At 43.2% G+C, this 17,878-nt stretch overlaps 1 protein-coding gene across 3 annotated transcripts in view; it reads left to right on the top strand.

Moving 5' to 3' along the window:
• The window catches only part of PDE10A (phosphodiesterase 10A), a 348,967-nt gene that overhangs the window by 163,373 nt on the left and 167,716 nt on the right, over positions 1-17,878 (top strand). For all 3 annotated transcript variants that reach the window (XM_047859675.1, XM_047859674.1, XM_047859676.1), the window contains exon 2: positions 6,456-6,584. In XM_047859675.1, coding sequence (XP_047715631.1) covers positions 6,456-6,584 — 129 coding nt within the window. The remainder of the gene's footprint in view (positions 1-6,455; positions 6,585-17,878) is intronic.

Here is a 17,878-nt window from a genome sequence, read left to right as displayed (position 1 = left end):
TTCCTCAGGTTGTTGGCTCAGTTACCACCGGCCACGGAATCGACTGTCTTTACAAATCTCCTTATCAGTCTTTGTTTTGCTCTTTGTTACCTGCCTTCGGGTTCAGTGCTCCAGCTCACCGTTCCATGACCCAGTCTGCTGTTTTCGCGTTGGTTTTGTTTAGGTTGCAATCCTTCGTGGCGTCTTCGGTGGGCGGTATGGAAATAATGAAATTCATCCAGCGGTCTCTAACTCCGTGTGCACGTTCAGTGTGTCAGGGTCTTTGTGCTTCCCCTTCTGTCTGCATCCCTGCCTCAACCTCTGCCCCTCAGCACCCCTGCCGGAGAATCCCAAGCAGGCTCCACACTGTCAGCGCAGGGCCGGACTTGGGGCCCCGTCTTACAAATGTGGTCGTGACCTGGGCTGAAATCAAGCTTTGCTTAACCCACTGAGCCACCCAGGCGTTCCGTGAAGTATTTTTTATGTACATTGTTTCAACATTGCATGTTACTTGTAATCTGTGTGATTCCTCGTGTGGAGTTTTGGTGGCAAATTTGTAATCGTTGGATGCTACTGTGTGCTAAGGACCGCCCTGGTCTAACCTTCTGGCTTTCACTGGGTTTATTCGCAAAAAACAAAAGCAAACAAATAAAAAACAATAACTTTTTTTTTTTGACATAAGCGGAACGTACAGGCCATGGGAAGCTATGGAAACATTAAACCAAAGTCAGAAACCAAACAAAAACATCCATACATATACCACTTTCCAAGAGTGGAGAGTTGTTATTTCAGTGTCTTATTCTGGGTTGGTCCTGTGTTGGCCCGAAGGTTGTTTGCAAAATTGGATGTTGATAGCAAGTAAAGGTGGATAAAATGTTAGAAAAAATGTGAGGGAGGTTGCTTTTGATGGCTAAGGGCCTTGAGTATACATTAAATGCTACGATAAAAATGGAAGTTTAGGGGTGCCTGGCTGGCTCAGTTGGAGCGTGCAACTCTTGATCTCAGGGTGTGGGTTCGAGCCCCACGGTGGGTGTAGAGATTACCTAAAAGTAAAATATTGTAAAAAGTGGAAGTTTTACAAAATCTGGAGTTTTAATGGTAGAGAAATGAAACGTTACAAACCTGTGATTAGAGCCTCTAGACAAATGTAAACATTGGCTTCATACAGGTAAAAAAAACAGCATTTTTGGTACCGTTCTTGAATGGACCGGGCAAAAATGGTGTCTATGAATTAATTATGTTATTGAGTTGTTGTAATGACCCATGAGGTAGATTCTGTTATTATTCCCATTCCCATTTGAATCTCATTCCCATGCAAATAGGAAGCCAGGCTGAGAGGTGAGGCACTTTGCCCGGGTCAGCAGGTGAGAAAAGGAAGCTAACTTGTGCCCGTACTTTTGATCGCCAGGCCATAATGCCTCCCGCTACCATGATGCCTCTCTTGCTGAAGGAGGTAGTTATTTTCATGAGATGTGATTGGTAATTTGGGAAGAAAATTGTACTCCGATTTTTTGAGACCTTTGAGAGATAAAGCCAGGTGATACTCTTTGGAATCCTAAATGGCATTTCCAGGCAAAATGGTGTGTGTGACCTGTCATTCCTTCTCCGTAATTGAATACAGGATTTGATGAACTTTTTTAGCCTAGATGTTTACTTAGACGTCGTAACTCATTTATGACTCAACTGATCTTTAAAAATTTAGTTTTGAGTAATTTATACAAAAGAAGAGTCAAGGAGTGGGGAGTTATCCTCTGCCTCCTGAAGGGCAGTGTCTACGTAGATTGTTTGGAATTCTTCTGAGTGGGCTATTTGTTCTTCTCTGTTTATTTATTCAGTCATTTATTTATATCAGCATGGACTCTGGGGCCGTCTTAGTCCATTCAGGCTGCTATAATACCACAGACTGGGTGGCGTCTAAACAACAGAAATGTATCGCCTACAGTTCTGAGGCTGGCAGTCTCAGGTCATGGCACCTGCTTGGTTGGGTGAGGGCCTGCTTTCAGGTCACGGACTTCGTGTATCTGCACGCGGTGGAAAGAGTCCAGGGGTCTCTGGAGCCTTTTACGAAGCGAGAATCCCGTTCCTGAGGTCCCACCCTCATGGCTGAGGCATTTCGCGGGGGCCCCACCCACTAATGCCATCACCTTTGGCAATTAGGGTTTTAACACAGGAGTTTGGAGGATGGCACACAAACATTCAGACTCTAGGAAGGGTTATTATTTCACTCTTTGGATTATAATCCAGGGCTTTATTTTGCTTCTCAAATGGCTCCCCGTTTTAATAATGGGGACTCTTTCAATCAGCTTTTGTATCCTTGACATACCCCATCGTGTTGCGTATAACTCCCTTACTCGACGGCTCGTCTAACGTATTTTGTGTACTGCTCCTAGACTCGGCCATTTCTCCAAGGAGCTGTGGTTCCTTTTATTGGGGAGTGGTATTAGAAGCAAAGATCTGGGTGCTACGTGAACTTGTGGGTACTGGCTTATTGTTGCTTCTAGGCCCTCTCAGCTAACCTAACGAGCAAATGGATGTATGTCTACTGACCTGAGTGTATATAGAGCATACCTACCAGTATTTGAACGTGTAAGCATCTCTGTTTGCGTTAATTTAAATAGGAGTCCATACTGATGTGTCGAACTCTAATCCGTTATCCCATAGATCATTCTAGACTCCTCCTCTTGCTTACTCTACCGCTGAGAAGCCTCATTCCCACCATGCACTTATTTAATTGTTCAGTTCCGGGATAAATGACTCGTGGTGTGAGAATTGCTAAATTCTGCCCACGTGGGATAACTCGATCAACTCGAGTGACATGGACTCCGTGGAATTTCTTTTGCTTTTAGTCTTACAGACTCCGCTCATTTCTGAAGTTACTTAGCTCAGCACCTTATCCCCCCTCTTCCTTTGCTGAGGTGGTTTCATACATTTGTAATGCATTCAGATTCTTTGGCCGTATGCTGCCTCCCATTAGACAGCCTGACTTTTCCAAGTGTTTTCTTAAAATCTTACTACACCTGTGAGTTCTGACGAACACGCACTTCCTCACCCGCAGAGTGTCGTGTGGGGTAGTTTTATCACCCGCAGAGATGCCCTGTGCGTCTTTCTCCCTTCCCTACAGCCCTGGCAGCCGTGCGTCTCTCTGTTCTCCCTGGCTGTCGTTTGGCCTTTTCCACAGCGTCGTATAATCAGAATTACACAACACGCGGCCTTTGCGCACGAGTCCTTTGCACTTAGCAATATGCGTCGAAGCCCAATCCATATTTTTTCGTGGCTCGTTGGCACATTTTCTCTTTTGCTGAATAATATCTCATTGTGCGGAGGCGCCACAGCTTGTGTGTCCGCTGCCCTGCTGCAAGACCGTTTCGGCACCTTCCGTTTGGGATGGCGGTGAATAAAGCTGCTGTCCGCGTTCCCGTGCAGGTTGTGTGGGGACGTCAGTGTCAGGTCAGCCGGCTAAGCACCTAGCAGTGTGGGTGCCAGGTCACACGCTAAGATCGTATCTGGCTTTCTAAGAAGCTGCCAGTCTTCCAAAGTCACTCCGATTTTGCATTCTCACCAGCAGCGAATGAGGATGTTAGTGCCCCGTATCCTTGCCAAACATGATAGTCTGCTTTCCAACGTTAGCCACTCTCACAGGTGTATATAGTGGGATCTCACTTTTAACCTCACTTCACGAAGGACAGATGGGCATCTTTTCACGTGCTTGTTTATCGTATCTGTATCTTTTCCGATGAAGTATCTGTTCAGATCCTCGACTCAGTTTTAGCTGGGTTGCCTGTTTTCTTCTTGTCGAGTTGTAAGTGTTCTTTGTGTGTTTTAGACACAAGCCCTTTAATGTGATACGCAAGATGGCAAACAGGATGGGTATCGTAGTGCAGTAAGATGAACGGGGACCACAAGGAGAATGAGTCAGTGCCGACTTTCTATTTCCGGCCTGGGTCTCTGGGACACTGGGGAGCACTGGTAGCAGAAAAGAGGAGAGCTGAGAGTTGAAACCCCTTTGGGAAGAAGGGGATGGAGGTGACTCACTTAGTTTCGAGTCCAGATGGAAGAATGTCCAGGGACCGGAGATCAAAAATACATTAGGATTCCTGCTTCACGTTTTGCTGTCATCGTCCTAGATGAGCGAGGAGAAAGCGGAAGTAAGGAGCAGTTAGGAAGTTGGGACAAGAACAGTCACAAAAGTGATGAAGTTTTAGGAAGGAATCAAGTGTCAGACATGAACCGCTGTGAAGGACCGAAGGACACCGTTGAAGAGAGTGTGAAATTTGCACTGTCTGTCTTCTTGGAGGTCAAGTCAGCCGTCAGTTTACTTCAACGTCCTGTGCCTTTTGTACCTGGGGACTGTGATTTATTCTGTCAGGAGAGCCCCCTCTCACTTTATTGAGTCTTATCTTCAGCACCTGGTAGAACTTCTCAAACTGAATTTTACACCACGGGGACTCTTTTGCCCCCTGGCCAGACAGGGTCAGAGTTTTCTTTTGTCTAATACAACTGTGTAATTATACATCCGTAGCTATCCGTCTGTCTGTAGCGTAAATTGACTGTTTTAGTAGTGAATTCATTGAAGAAATTATTTGCCTTCTCGACTATACCATTCTCTCGAAGCATCGAAGCATCGTAGGGGTTGTGACTTTAGTCCCCAGCAGAATTAATTAACACATGTTAATTCTGTGGCTGGTCTGATGTCGGGAACAGGCAGCTTATTCCCTGGAGTCATAAGGATATGCTTCCTTTTCTTCTTTTGGTCACTGAAAGTACAATTTTCTATTTCCTTTTTTATCTGACTGTCCCTAAGGATGGTAATTTATTGAGTGATTCACAGAGGGGACACGGTAGTGAAAAATAATTGCCGTCACAGATTTACAATTATTGATAGCCTGTCTGTGATTTGGAGTTGGTTGATGAATGGCGTACCAGCACGAGGCACCAGTCTCACAACACACGATTTTGTATGTTCAACATGAAAATATGCAAAAGCACTTTGCCTGAAAATCCCGTGTGTATCTTCAACAGTTGTTGTTATCAGACCGAAAATTGATTTCACTGACACTGACCACGTAACATGGAATAGCAGGGAACAGTTGTTGATCATCCTGAGCTGATTGTTGTTAATACCATTGGATTTCGTGCCCCTGAGAGAAAGGGTACGTTGTGCTGCCAGCAACGAAAGATGGGAATTTGTGCCGCAAACACCTTTTTAGCACCTCAACCGTACCAGTATTATATTCTCCTGTTCACTTCCCCTCCTAGAGTCTCACTCACCTTGAGGATTGGAAGCAGTGGTTACCGTTTCCAGAAAGATCTGAGTGCTTGGTAAGGCTTCCCTGCACAGCACGGGAGCACAGTGCCGGCCCAAGTACACACTGAAAGGTGCTATTGGAAAGCAGCTGTGTAACGTGATGTAACGTCTGTAGCTTAAAAAAAATTTTTTTTTAATGTTTATTTATTTTTGAGAGAGAGAGAGAGAGAGAGAGAGAGAGACAGAGCACAAGCAAGGGAGGGGCAGAGAGAGGGAGTCACAGAACCCGAAGCAGGCTCCAGGCTCCGGGCTGTCAGCACAGAGCCCAGTGCGGGGCTCGAACTCGTGAACTGTGAGATCACGACCTGAGCTGAAGTCAGACGCTTACCCGACTGAGCTGCCCAGGCGCCCCATGTCTGTAGTTTCAAGTTGCTAAAGTTTTAACTTTTGCCATTTTTACTGTTTTTTTTTTATACTGGCAAAATATACATAACCTAAAACTTGCCATTTTGAACATTGCAAGTGTGTAATTCATTGGCATTAATTACACTCCCCGTGTGTCCTGTGACCATGACCTCTGTCTCCTTCTACAACTTTGCCTTCCCTGGAAACCGATTAAGTAGTAAATTCCCCATCCTCCCCTCCCTCAGTCCCTGGTAACTCCTAATCTACTTTGTGAATTTGCCTGTTCTAGGTAGTTCATAGAAGTGGAATCAGAGGATATCTATCCTTGGTGTTTGGGTTTTTATATTTACCCTACTGTTTTCGGGGTTTCCCCTGTGTTGTAACATGTATCAGGACTTAAGTCCTCTTTGTGGATGGATAATATTCCATGTATGTGTACACATCTTTGTGTTCTTTTTAAATTTTTTTTTTTCAATGTTTATTTATTTTGGGACAGAGAGAGACAGAGCATGAACGGGGGAGGGGCAGAGAGAGAGGGAGACACAGAATCGGAAGCAGGCTCCAGGCTCCGAGCCATCAGCCCAGAGCCCGACGCGGGGCTCGAACTCACGCGAGATCACTCGAGATCTCGCGAGATCGTGAACTCACCGACCGCGAGATCGTGACCTGGCTGAAGTCGGACGCTCAACCGACTGCGCCACCCAGGCGCCCCTGTGTTCTTTTTCTATTTCAGATCAATCTTAGCATAACGGGCCATTTTTCTATATGTTTGATGCTCACAGAGGTGTCATCCAGGTTAATGTTAGTCTTTTTAATTCTTTCCCAGGTCTGACAGATGAAAAAGTGAAGGCGTATCTTTCCCTTCATCCCCAGGTGTTAGATGAGTTTGTATCTGAGAGTGTTAGTGCCGAGACCGTAGAAAAATGGCTGAAGAGGAAAAACAACAAGCCAGAAGGTAAGATCTCATTCGGATCGAGCGGGGATTGTTTTCTAGTTCACGGCGACAAAAACAAACGAACAAAACCGAGTGTTGAGTGCATGCTAGAAAATATAAAGTAGACAGAATTAGCATTTTTAATTCACTGTGTTTCAAAAGATAAAAGAAGTTAGAATGAGAGGAAATGAATCCACTGGAGTAAGATCCTTGGCTACAAAAACTTGGCAAAGTACTTGTGAAAATGTATTTGGATATGACATGTTGAAAATGCAGAAGTAATATTAGCCTTGATTTTGTTCAGCAGTTATTATTAATGATTATACAAATGTTCTTTAGATTTCAAAAACGTATTTATATTACTGCATTTTGCAAAGAGAAATCATTAAATAATTTACATGTGGACACAGTAGGAAGAGAACTCTTGACTTTGCATTAGACATTTTGTTCACACTCATGAACTTAAGATGCTGTTATATTTATGACAAAAGAAATGTGGATTCAAAAGGGATGGGAAGTGAAATAAATTTCCTCCCAAGTTGATCATGTGTTAAGATATTGGATTTGAATATTGTGGCATAGTTTTAAATGAATTTATATTTGGCCAAATAAGACTTCTTGTTTCCCAGAATGTTCTTCTTAGAGTAGAAATTTATATTACATATGATTTTGACTCTATGAAGAACTTTTATGCCAGAAACAAATATATGCTATTTTTCTGGAAATTTATTTAGTGTAACAGAATGCCATAAGTAAAGCTTATAAATGATCACTATTAAGATGTTATGCTGTTAGATCTGTGGCCCTCGCAGGCTCCTTGGGCTGAGTTTCCTCTAATTTTCAAAGTGTCTATAATTTTCTTGCAGAGTTTTTATAATAAAGAAACTTTACAAAAGAGAGCTTTTGACATTGAAACACAAATTAGATTTTAAAGTACATGTACGTGAGTCTGTGTATGTGTGTGTGGATTGAGAGGGAGAGAGAAATAGAAATAAATTGCAGAAACAAACGTAGCATTTTTTTTTTTCAAAACAATCACAGCTTTTAATAGAACAAAGCTTGATGTGGCATATTCAGCTATAACATACCTCAGACGTTTGGAAGCAGTCTGAGATGTTTGACGCTTTGAACGTGTGACTTAGTTGTGCTTAACGCACCTCATATAAAGATGCAGATTTCATCAACTTGCTATATAATGATGGATAATAATATAGTGCAATAAGGGATATTTACGAGATGGGAAATTGAGTATAGGGCTCAGAAGATGGCAAATCTTGCGTCGCGTCTTAGTGTTACAGTGATGTTGTTAAACGACTCTTAGATTTTTATAACGATTTGGATGTGCCATTCCGTGTCTTTCAAGTCTGTTCTCTGTATTGGTTAATGCAATACTACTTTACACTGTTGAGTACATCCACTCAAGAGGTAAATGATTATTGAGAATAGCAGAGTGGAGCTGAAGCAGTGCTCCCTTGTACCTGAAGACAAAATTGCCCTTGCACAGAGGCCATCTCGCTTGGTGGCCCCCCGGAGGGCTCAGGACCACTGCTGGGATCAGGAACCAAGAGAAGCTGAATGCGTGTGACCTGGGGCTTCCCTGTAGCGGTGGGGCCCCTGCAGACAGGCTGCGCGCAGCTTAGGGCGGAAACACTACAAGGGAACCTTTCATGGTACGCCTGCCTGCGGGCGGCTGGGCCCCTGCGCCCCTCCCAACGGGGAGAACCGTCTCGCGACTCAGGACGCAGCCCCTGCAGCCCCTGGCAACCCAGGTTTAGGGCTAACCCTGTGGGCGTGGCTTGGGGACAGCCCCGCCCACCTTTGCGGAACTACTAAAAGCCAGTTCCGGGTCCTCGCCTCTCGTGTGTGATTCTGGATTGAGGCTGAAGCCTTGTGTCGCGTCTCCATCGCGCCCTTACTCGTTTTACGATTTTGTGTTCTCCTCGACGAGGCCTCCTTCTCCTTCCAAGGGGCTTCGTGGGAAATGCTCGGAGGAAGGACATTTTTGTGGAGAGGGCTTTTGGGGGGGAGGGGGTGGTATTTCTGTTTCCACGCCAGACCCGGGAACAGAAAGCGTGAGAGACAGAAGTTCTGGGAGAATATTATTGAAAGTCGGGCCTGTCCGGATCGTTTCCCTTTGTGTCAGTTTAGTGAGAGAAAGCGGACGGAGGGAAACCGTGCTTTATGCACAAGGACTCGGTAAACGCTCACGTAGCTTATTTTTCAACCACGGATAAGCCGGCCTCGTGTGGAAATGGTCTACGCTACGGGGAGGTCACGTGAAGGGGTGCGGCACTCCGTTCCGAGAAAGGCCATCTGCGAAATTTCAGATTTAAGCGAATGAGTGAGTACAGATGACGTCTGCTTCTCACACGTCCGGCTGGCTCGCGGCTTGCAAGCGGTTTTGTCGCGATGGCGTCACGATGACGTCACGCTGTCCAAACCGCCGGCGTTCCTTCGTGCACGTGCTGTTCTATCGAGCGCCTTGCTCGTTCGGTGCTCAGAGAAGCTGAAGACGGAGTGGGGGGCCGATTGCCCCACGGCGGTACTCCCCGTGCACCGGGGCTGCGTGACCAGGGCGGCTGTAGCGTCCGGGGGTTTTGCGGGTGGTGACCGTTCACATCTGCCGGCAGCGAGCGAGGCTTACGTGGCCGCCTTCCCTTGCTGGGTCGAGGGTGATCCCCGGACGGTACCGGCGAGCCCCTGGGGGGCACTGGCGGCGGGAGTCGCAGTTTCTTGTGTATCCCTCGCCGGCAGCACCCCGGATGCCGCGGGGAGGGGCGCGCTGAACGTTTCGAATGAACGAACAAAGGAGGGTTGGATTCTCAACCTCCAAGTGGCCACCGGTTGTCAGTATTGCGCGTGGAACCAGAACCAGAACTACTTTCATGCTCTTCCTTCCCCTCCCTGCTCACTGGAAAGCTTCCAGAGGGAAGGGATTCTATACTGTGATTTGTAAATCCCGCCCGGTGCGTTGTCTTTTCGTGTACGTAGCAAACTCTGTAAAGCGCTATTGAGATTCTAGATGGTTAGGCTTCCGGCGAGTTGGTGCTCAGACCAGTCGAAGAGAGTCGTAAGTTTCTGCCTCCTTCCGGTTAGTCTGACCGGGGCTGGACATAGTCCAGGCCCGGGGGCTCTGAGCCAGATGGTCTGCAGAGGGGTCCGCCCCACAGCCAATCGCTCTGCTTTGTGTTGGCAGAGAAGGGGGGGTTGGGGAAAGCTGAGCCCCCCCCCCCCCCAGTGTCTTCAGAGATTGACATTTTCAGAGTCTGTACTGTTACTGTTGTCAGTTTGATTTTCCTGCTTTCATAACATTTGCATTTTAAAAGCGCAGAGTTCTGTCTGTACTTGCCAGGCAAATTGCCTTTTGGAGGTGGACCTCGGATCCAAAATCCCAAACAGTTGGTTTTCAAGCGATGCCGGGAATTGGAGGTAGGGGTTCTTTCTTTCTTTTAAAACTTTAGGTTCTCATTTAGAGAGTGTATAAATATTCCCTGAAAGTATCGGGGACTGTACCCGTAACTCACAGCCATACTTTGATTTGGGAAAACTTTCAGGAAGCCAACAAAGTTACCTAGGTCATGAATTGAGTTGTTTTACTGAATTTTGTACTTTTTGTTAATTTTTACGCAAGGCACATTTGACAGGCCCAGCTGGTACTCATCCAGACTCAGATTACTCAACTATTTAACGTCTCCACAAGTATCAAGGCAGAACTGTCAAAGTGATAAATCAACGTTAGGATACGATGAAGATCCTACCCTTTGCATTTCCGGTGGGAAGGTTCCAAGACGGAACACAGTTTGACGTCCCTAATGCCATTTCAGTATTTCAGTTATGCTCGGGAAGAATCCTGAATTACTTGGACTCTCAGCGATGTCCCCTTTTGGCTTCTAATGTAAAAAACTTAGTTCTACGTTAGTAAAAACGTACGTACAGTCAGTATGACTGTATTTGGCATCTCCTGGTATTAGAATAATATTTAGGGGCGCCTGGGTGGCGCAGTCGGTTAAGCGTCCGACTTCAGCCAGGTCACGATCTCGCGGTCTGTGAGTTCGAGCCCCGCGTCCGGCTCTGGGCTGATGGCTCAGAGCCTGGAGCCTGTTTCCGAATCTGTGTCTCCCTCTCTCTCTGCCCCTCTCCCGTTCATGCTCTGTCTCTCTCTGTCCCAAAAATAAATAAACGTTGAAAAAAAAATTAAAAAAAAAAAGAATAATATTTAAAATACATGGGCTTTGTTTAAAACCCCCAAAACGTAACTGTGATATTCATATTCTAAAGGGAAGCTTTTTGGTATTCAAGAGGGCGATTGATTGAACCCAAGTCATTTAAGAATCATGAGTAGCAGTGTCTTTTATGTCCAAGAATTTGTTACTACTGTGTTTATATGTCTGAAATATTAAATAGCAAACCATCTCACCGTCAGTGTGTCCATACATGTCCAATAATTAATAATGAAAACATTGGTGCTGTCACCTGCCTTAAATATTTTCAACAAATACATGAATGGCTTCCTTTTTTTTTTTCCTCAGAGGATGGAGTTACTCCATATTTTTCACCTCTCCATGATTCTAGAGATGGAACAATTTTCATTCAAATAAAACTACTACATACTTCTTACCTAGAATTAGTGAGATTTCCATCCTGTCCCCTAAACCCACTATATGCAGCCTGAAATGCAGATTCAGGAGCATTAGTCCTGCTTAGCGTGTAACAGATGGTTTCTGTGCTAGTGTTTATAATGTCGCAGGATATTAAATTAATGGGGCATGAATTAGTTTGCCAAGGCATGCAATGTTAGAAGGTTTTAGTAAGTAGGGCACTAATAAATTACGTGTTAACTATTAGTCCATATCATGAATAAGGAAAAACCCACATCATTGAAATGGTTTACTTGGAACTTCGTTTTGTGCACTTTGTTCTCCTTGAAATTGCTTTGTGTCGATTATGGAAGTTTCGTCTTCACATTGAAATTTCATATCTCGGTCTTTTTATTTTCTTTTTTGGAATGGAAACAAAATGTGTTGAATGCCTTGATTTGCATTATAAATAACCATAAGTTCACAATCTGGTTACTAGAAGGGGGATAAAGTTCATTTGCAAAGAGTTACTTGATGTATTCCATGAATTCTGTTAATTGTTCATCTTCGTGCAAAGGTGTATCTTTAATATATTCTTTTTGAGAGTGTTTGGGCTCTGCAGCAATCTAATCAAGTTGATTGGGATTTTGATAATTTTAAAGGTTAATTCAGGGGGCGCCTGGGTGGCGCAGTCGGTTAAGCGTCCGACTTCAGCCAGGTCACGATCTCGCGGTCCGGGAGTTCGAGCCCCGCGTCGGGCTCTGGGCTGATGGCTCAGAGCCTGGAGCCTGTTTCCGATTCTGTGTCTCCCTCTCTCTCTCTGCCCCTCCCCCGTTCATGCTCTGTCTCTCTCTGTCCCAAAAATAAATAAACGTTGAAAAAAAAATTTTTAAAGGTTAATTCAGGTCATCACACATTGTTAGTGATTATGAAACTAGTTCAAATAATTTTAGTAGCTTTGTTACAAGCTAGATTGATTTCGGAAGCAGTTTTTGCAGTATCTGTAAAGTTCCTACCACCGGCACCCATTATTTGTACATTCGACATCATTACTGCATTTCCTCGGCAGAAATTTTGTTTATGAGTGATTCTAATGAACGAAAATGTTATGAGCTAGTGGATTTTTGAAAGCACTTTATTTTCATCGGTGTTTCTCTGAGTAAAAATCGTATTTTCTGATTGTCCGTGTAATAGAAAAGGATGTTGAATTAAAATCATTGCATCTACTTAATAGAATGTATTTCAACATCCAGGTCGATGTTCTACTTAACACAGGTTTTTAAAACTCCAATGAAAACTTGTGAGAGATGAGTGGTACAACCATTTCTCATTTTTTGAATCTACTTTTTAAAAGCTGCCCGAACGTTTCACAGTGATCTAGATTATTTGATTAAAGATTGAATTATAATTTCTAGTTGAGTGGCCAAGTTGTAGCTGGAATGTGAGCAGATAGTACTTATTTCCCTAACCAGTGATTCAGTATGCCGATTAGCAAGTATTTCTTGAGGGGCTCTTGGATGGCTCAGTCGGTTAAGATTCCGCCTCTTGATTTCGTCGCAGGTCATGATCTTGGTTAGAGCCTGCTCGGGATTCTGTCTCTTCCTTTGCCTCTGCCACTCTCTCATGCTTCTGTTCTCTTTCTCTCGAATGAATGAATGAATGAATGAATGAATGAATGAATGAATCAAATCCTGAGTACCTACTATGGGAACGTAATTAGAGAACAAGGGCTAAAAACTTGCTCCCTCGAAGGTCACTTTCTGATAGGAGAACACAGATAATAAACACATAATCAGAGAGTAAGATCGTTTCAGGATTTGTTGGTGTGGATGTTGGAAAACATGTAGCCCAATGTCTAGCAAACAGAAATTTTTACTAGAAATAAATTTGCTCGAGATTTTAAGATGCACATCGTTTGCTTTTAGCCAGTCAGGTGGGGCCTGTGGATTAAGCAGATGCATCTATTTGCTGTGTCCCGGGGTCCTGGTGAGTCACAGGAGCCATGTTCCTTGTGTGTACTGTCCTTGAGGGACGCGTAATCTTCTGGTGTGGAAAGAAGGTACTGTGAGAGTACAGCAACCGAGGCTGTGTAATCCAGTGCTGAGTGGTGCAGTGTGGGTTTTCAGGACCATGCTGGGAGAACCGAGGCCACTAAGAGGTGTGCAGATTGAGAAGGCTCTTTGTGGGCATTGGTTCTTCATCGAGGCCACCGATTCTCTGGTGGGATTCCCACATCACCGTGGACATCCTTCGGGAACTAGTTAGAAATGCCATAGGCCTCATCTCACTCAAAACCCCCGGAGTCAGAAACTCCTGCAGTGAGACCTAAAATCTGTGTTTTGATAAACCCCCTCAGGTAATCCTAGTGCAAGTTTAACATTTGAGAGCCCCCGTCCTGGGCACGGAGGGCCTGTGCCAGGGCGAACGCAGTGCTGGTGTTGGCTGGTAGGATCCAAGGCAGGGCTGTGGGGCTTGCTGTGGTTTGCTTCTGGGATAGCCTGGGAGGGAGGGTTGGAATATTTTTCGTATTTTAAACTTTTTTTTTTTTTCAACGTTTATTTATTTTTGGGACAGAGAGAGACAGAGCATGAACGGGTGAGGGGCAGAGAGAGAGGGAGACACAGATTCGGAAACAGGCTCCAGGCTCTGAGCCATCAGCCCAGAGCCTGACGCGGGCCTCAAACTCCCGGACCACGAGATCGTGACCTGGCTGAAGTCGGATGCTTAACCGACTGCGGCACCCAGGCGCCCCTATTTTTCGTATTTTAAGAGTGGGGAGAAGGGGGAGTGTTAAAACGTTTTGCCTTTCTGCTCTCATTTTAACTGGTTATTCATGTTCCGCATTGACTGTAATAGGAAAAGTGGGGGGAAAAAAACCCTAAAATAGGTGTTTTAATTGGTAGCTTCACTGAAGCATGGTGAGTTGCAGAACAGGATATAGTGCCATCTTTTACAAGGTAATAATCTTACATATAATTGTGTAGACAAAGAGCTAGTTAAATATGTCATTGTGGTTGTTTCTGGATTTGGGGGATTTATAAGTTTATATTCTTGTATATGTTGCTTTTTTAATAAAAAAGAAATAGAGTAAACATCAGAAGGAACTTCTAGAGTTTCTCATATGGAAGGTTTTTCCCCAGGTTTCAGTCATTCTAATTCAGTTTACACCAATTATCCTCTGCTTGTTTGATTACTTTTCCATTGCAAGGTATAATAAACAATGTATATTTCCCAGTCCCTTATTGGCTTTTTCCTGCATTTTGCTTCTCCCTCACTAATATGTTATCATTGGTCATTAAGACTGTTACATAGGAGGGGCGCCTGGGTGGCGCAGTCGGTTGAGCGTCCGACTTCAGCCAGGTCACGATCTCTTGGTCCGTGAGTTCGAGCCCCGCGTCGGGCTCTGGGCTGATGGCTCAGAGCCTGGAGCCTGTTTCTGATTCTGTGTCTCCCTCTCTCTCTGCCCCTCCCCCGTTCATGCTCTGTCTCTCTCTGTCCCAAAAATAAATAAACGTTGAAAAAAAAATTAAAAAAAAAAAAAAGACTGTTACATAGGAAGTTGGCGGGTGAAATGGGGTCTAGAAAAACACACAGCTCAATTTCTGTCCCAGGGTCATCATTTTTGGTTTAAAATTCATTCATTTTACTAAAAGTTACCAACTGTCTACTGTGTGTTTTGCATTTGCTAAGCACTGGACATGAATTCAGTTGTAATGGAACTTAGTGTTTCTACAGGGGGCACAAAATGAAAAGTTTACAATTTATTCTCTTAGTGACTTTCAAATATACCATACAGCAATGTAAACTATAGTCATCACGTTGTACATTACATCCTTATAATTTGAAGTTTGTAACTTTTGACCGGTTTCACCCAGTCCCTCCATCCTAAGTAAATTATATAACATGCTAAGGTTGAAAGCTTTTTCTCTAAGATCAGGAACAAGACAAAGCTGTCCGCCCTTGACATGTCTATTCAATATGGTACCAGAAGTCCTAGCCTGAGGAGTTAGGCAAGAAAAAGAAGTAAAATGTATCCGATTGGAAAGGAAGACGTAAAATGTCTCTATTTGCAGACAGCATGATTTTATATACAGAAGGTCCTGAAGACCTCCACCAAAAAATTATTATTAGATCTTATCAATGAATTCAATAAAGTTGCAGGACACAAAATTAATATGGAAAAATCAGTACTGTTTCTATACACAAATAACAAATTATCTAAAAAAGAAAGTGATGCCACTTATAGTAATATCAAAAATAATAAAACACTTAGGAATACATTTGCTCCAGGAGGCGAAAGCTCTGGTCTGAAAATTACAAGACAACTGATGAAAGAAATTGGAGAAGGCACAAGTAAATGGAGATTATCCTGTATGTATAAGTTGGAAGAATTAATACTGTTAAAATGTCAATACTACCAAAAGCCATCTGTAGATTCAGTGCAGTTCCTATCAAGATTCCAATGCTATGTCTTCACAGAAGTAGAAGAAACAAACCTAAAATTTATATGAAACTACAAAAGACTGAATAGCCAAAGCATTCCTGAGAAGGAAGAATGAAGCAGGAGGAATTACACTTTCTGATTTCAGGATATATTAAGCAAAACAGTATGATACTGGCACAAAAAAAAAAAAAATAGGCCAGTGGAACAGAATAAAGCTCAGAAATAAATAAGTATATGAGGTCAACTAATATTTCACAGTAGAGTCAGTTATACTCCGTGGAGAAAGGACAGTCTGTTCGTTAAATGGTGCTGGGAAAATCGGACATTCACATGGGAAGAGCTGAAACTTGACCTCTATCTTACACCATTCATGACAGTTAACTCAAAATAGGTCAGAGATTTAAATGGAAGACCTGAAACCATAAAACTTCTAGAGGAAAACATAGGAAAAAAGTTCCTTCACATGGGTCTTGGCAATAATATTTGGATAGGACACCTAAAGCACAGCAACAAAAGCAAACATAAATAAGTGGGACTGCATCAAACTAAAAAGCCTTTGCACATCAAAAGGAAAACTCACCAGTGAAAAGACAACCTATGAATGGTAAAACCATCTGTGTGATAAGGGGTTAATATCCAAAATATATAAGGAACTCATGTAAGTCAACAGCAAAAGAAAAAACAAAAACAAAAACAAAACATGAAACAAATAATCCAATTAAAACGGGGCGAGGGACCCAAGTAGACATTTTTCCAAAGAATATATAGGAATGGCCAACAGGTACATGAAAAGATGTTCAACATCACCAACTAGGGAAATGAAAATCAAAACAACAGTAAGGTATCAACTCTTGCTAGAATGGCTAGCATCAAAAAAGAGAAGAGACAGGTCCAAAATCTTTGGGATGCAACAAAAGTGGTTCTAAGAGGGAAGTTTATAGCAGTACAGGCCTACCTCAAGAAGCAAGAAAAATATCAGATAATCAATCTACCCTCACACCTAAAGGAGCTAGAAAGGGAACTAACAAACCCCCAAACCAGTAGAAGGAAGGAAATAATAGAGATTAGAGCAGAAACATACAAAATCAAAACTAAAAAACAAAACAAAACAAAAAAAACAAAAAAAAACCCACAATAGAACAGATCAGTGAAATCAGGAGCTGGTTCTTTGAAAAGATCAACAAGATTGATAAACCTTTAGCCAGACTCATCAAAGAAAAGAGAGAGAGAGGGCTCAAAAAGCAAAATCAGAAATGGAAGAGGAAAAATAACTGACCCCACAGAAATATAAAGGATTATAAGAGAATATTATAAAAAATTATATGTCAGCAAATTGGAAAACATAGAAAAAAATGGATAAATTTCTAGAAACATGCAACCTTCCAAACTTGAACTAGGAAGAAATAGAAAATTTGAGCAGAATGGGGGCGACTGGGTGGCTCAGTCAGTTAACATCCAACTCTTGATATCAGCTCAGGTCATGATCTCATGGTTCATGAGTTTGAACCTCTGTTTGGGATTCTCTCTTTCCCTCACTCTCTGCCCCTCCCCTGTGCTTGCTCTCTCTCTCTCTCTCTCTCTTTCTCTCTCAATAAAATAAAGATTTATTTTTGAGACAGAGAGAGACAGAGCATGAACAGGGGAGGAGCAGAGAGAGAGGGAGAAACAGAATCTGAAACAGGCTCCAGGCTCTGAGCTGTCAGCACAGAGCCCGACGCGGGGCTCGAACTCACAGACTGTGAGATCATGACCTGAGCCGAAGTTGGACGCTTAACCGACCGAGCCACCCAGGCACCCCAATATAAAATAAAGATTTAAATAAAAATTTCGAACAGACCAATTTCCAGCAATAAAATGTAATCTCTAATAAAAACAAAAAAACTCCCAAGGAAGAAAAGTTCGGGACCAGATGGTGAATTCTACCAGACATTTAAAGAAGAGTTAATACCTGTTCTTCTCAAACTATTCCAAAAAATGGAAGAGGAGGGAAAATTTCCAAATTCATTCGACGAGGCCTACGTTAATTACCCTGATACCAAAGGCAGATAGAGACATGACAGAAGAGAACTAAAGGCCAAAATCTCTGATGAGCATAAATGCAAAAATCAAAAATCCTCAACAAAATATTAGCAAACCAAATCCAACAATACATTTAAAAAAATCATTTGCCACAATCAAGCGGGATGCAATAGAATCAGTCATTGTCCTGCATCACATCGGTAAGAGAACGGACAAAAAAAACATGGGGACATTTCAGTAGATGCAGAAAAAGCATTTGACAAAGTACAACATCC

The sequence above is a fragment of the Prionailurus viverrinus genome, chromosome B2 (assembly GCF_022837055.1).
Source record: "Prionailurus viverrinus isolate Anna chromosome B2, UM_Priviv_1.0, whole genome shotgun sequence".
Classification (NCBI taxonomy): domain Eukaryota; kingdom Metazoa; phylum Chordata; class Mammalia; order Carnivora; family Felidae; genus Prionailurus; species Prionailurus viverrinus.
This window is presented reverse-complemented; position numbering and strand designations above follow the sequence as displayed.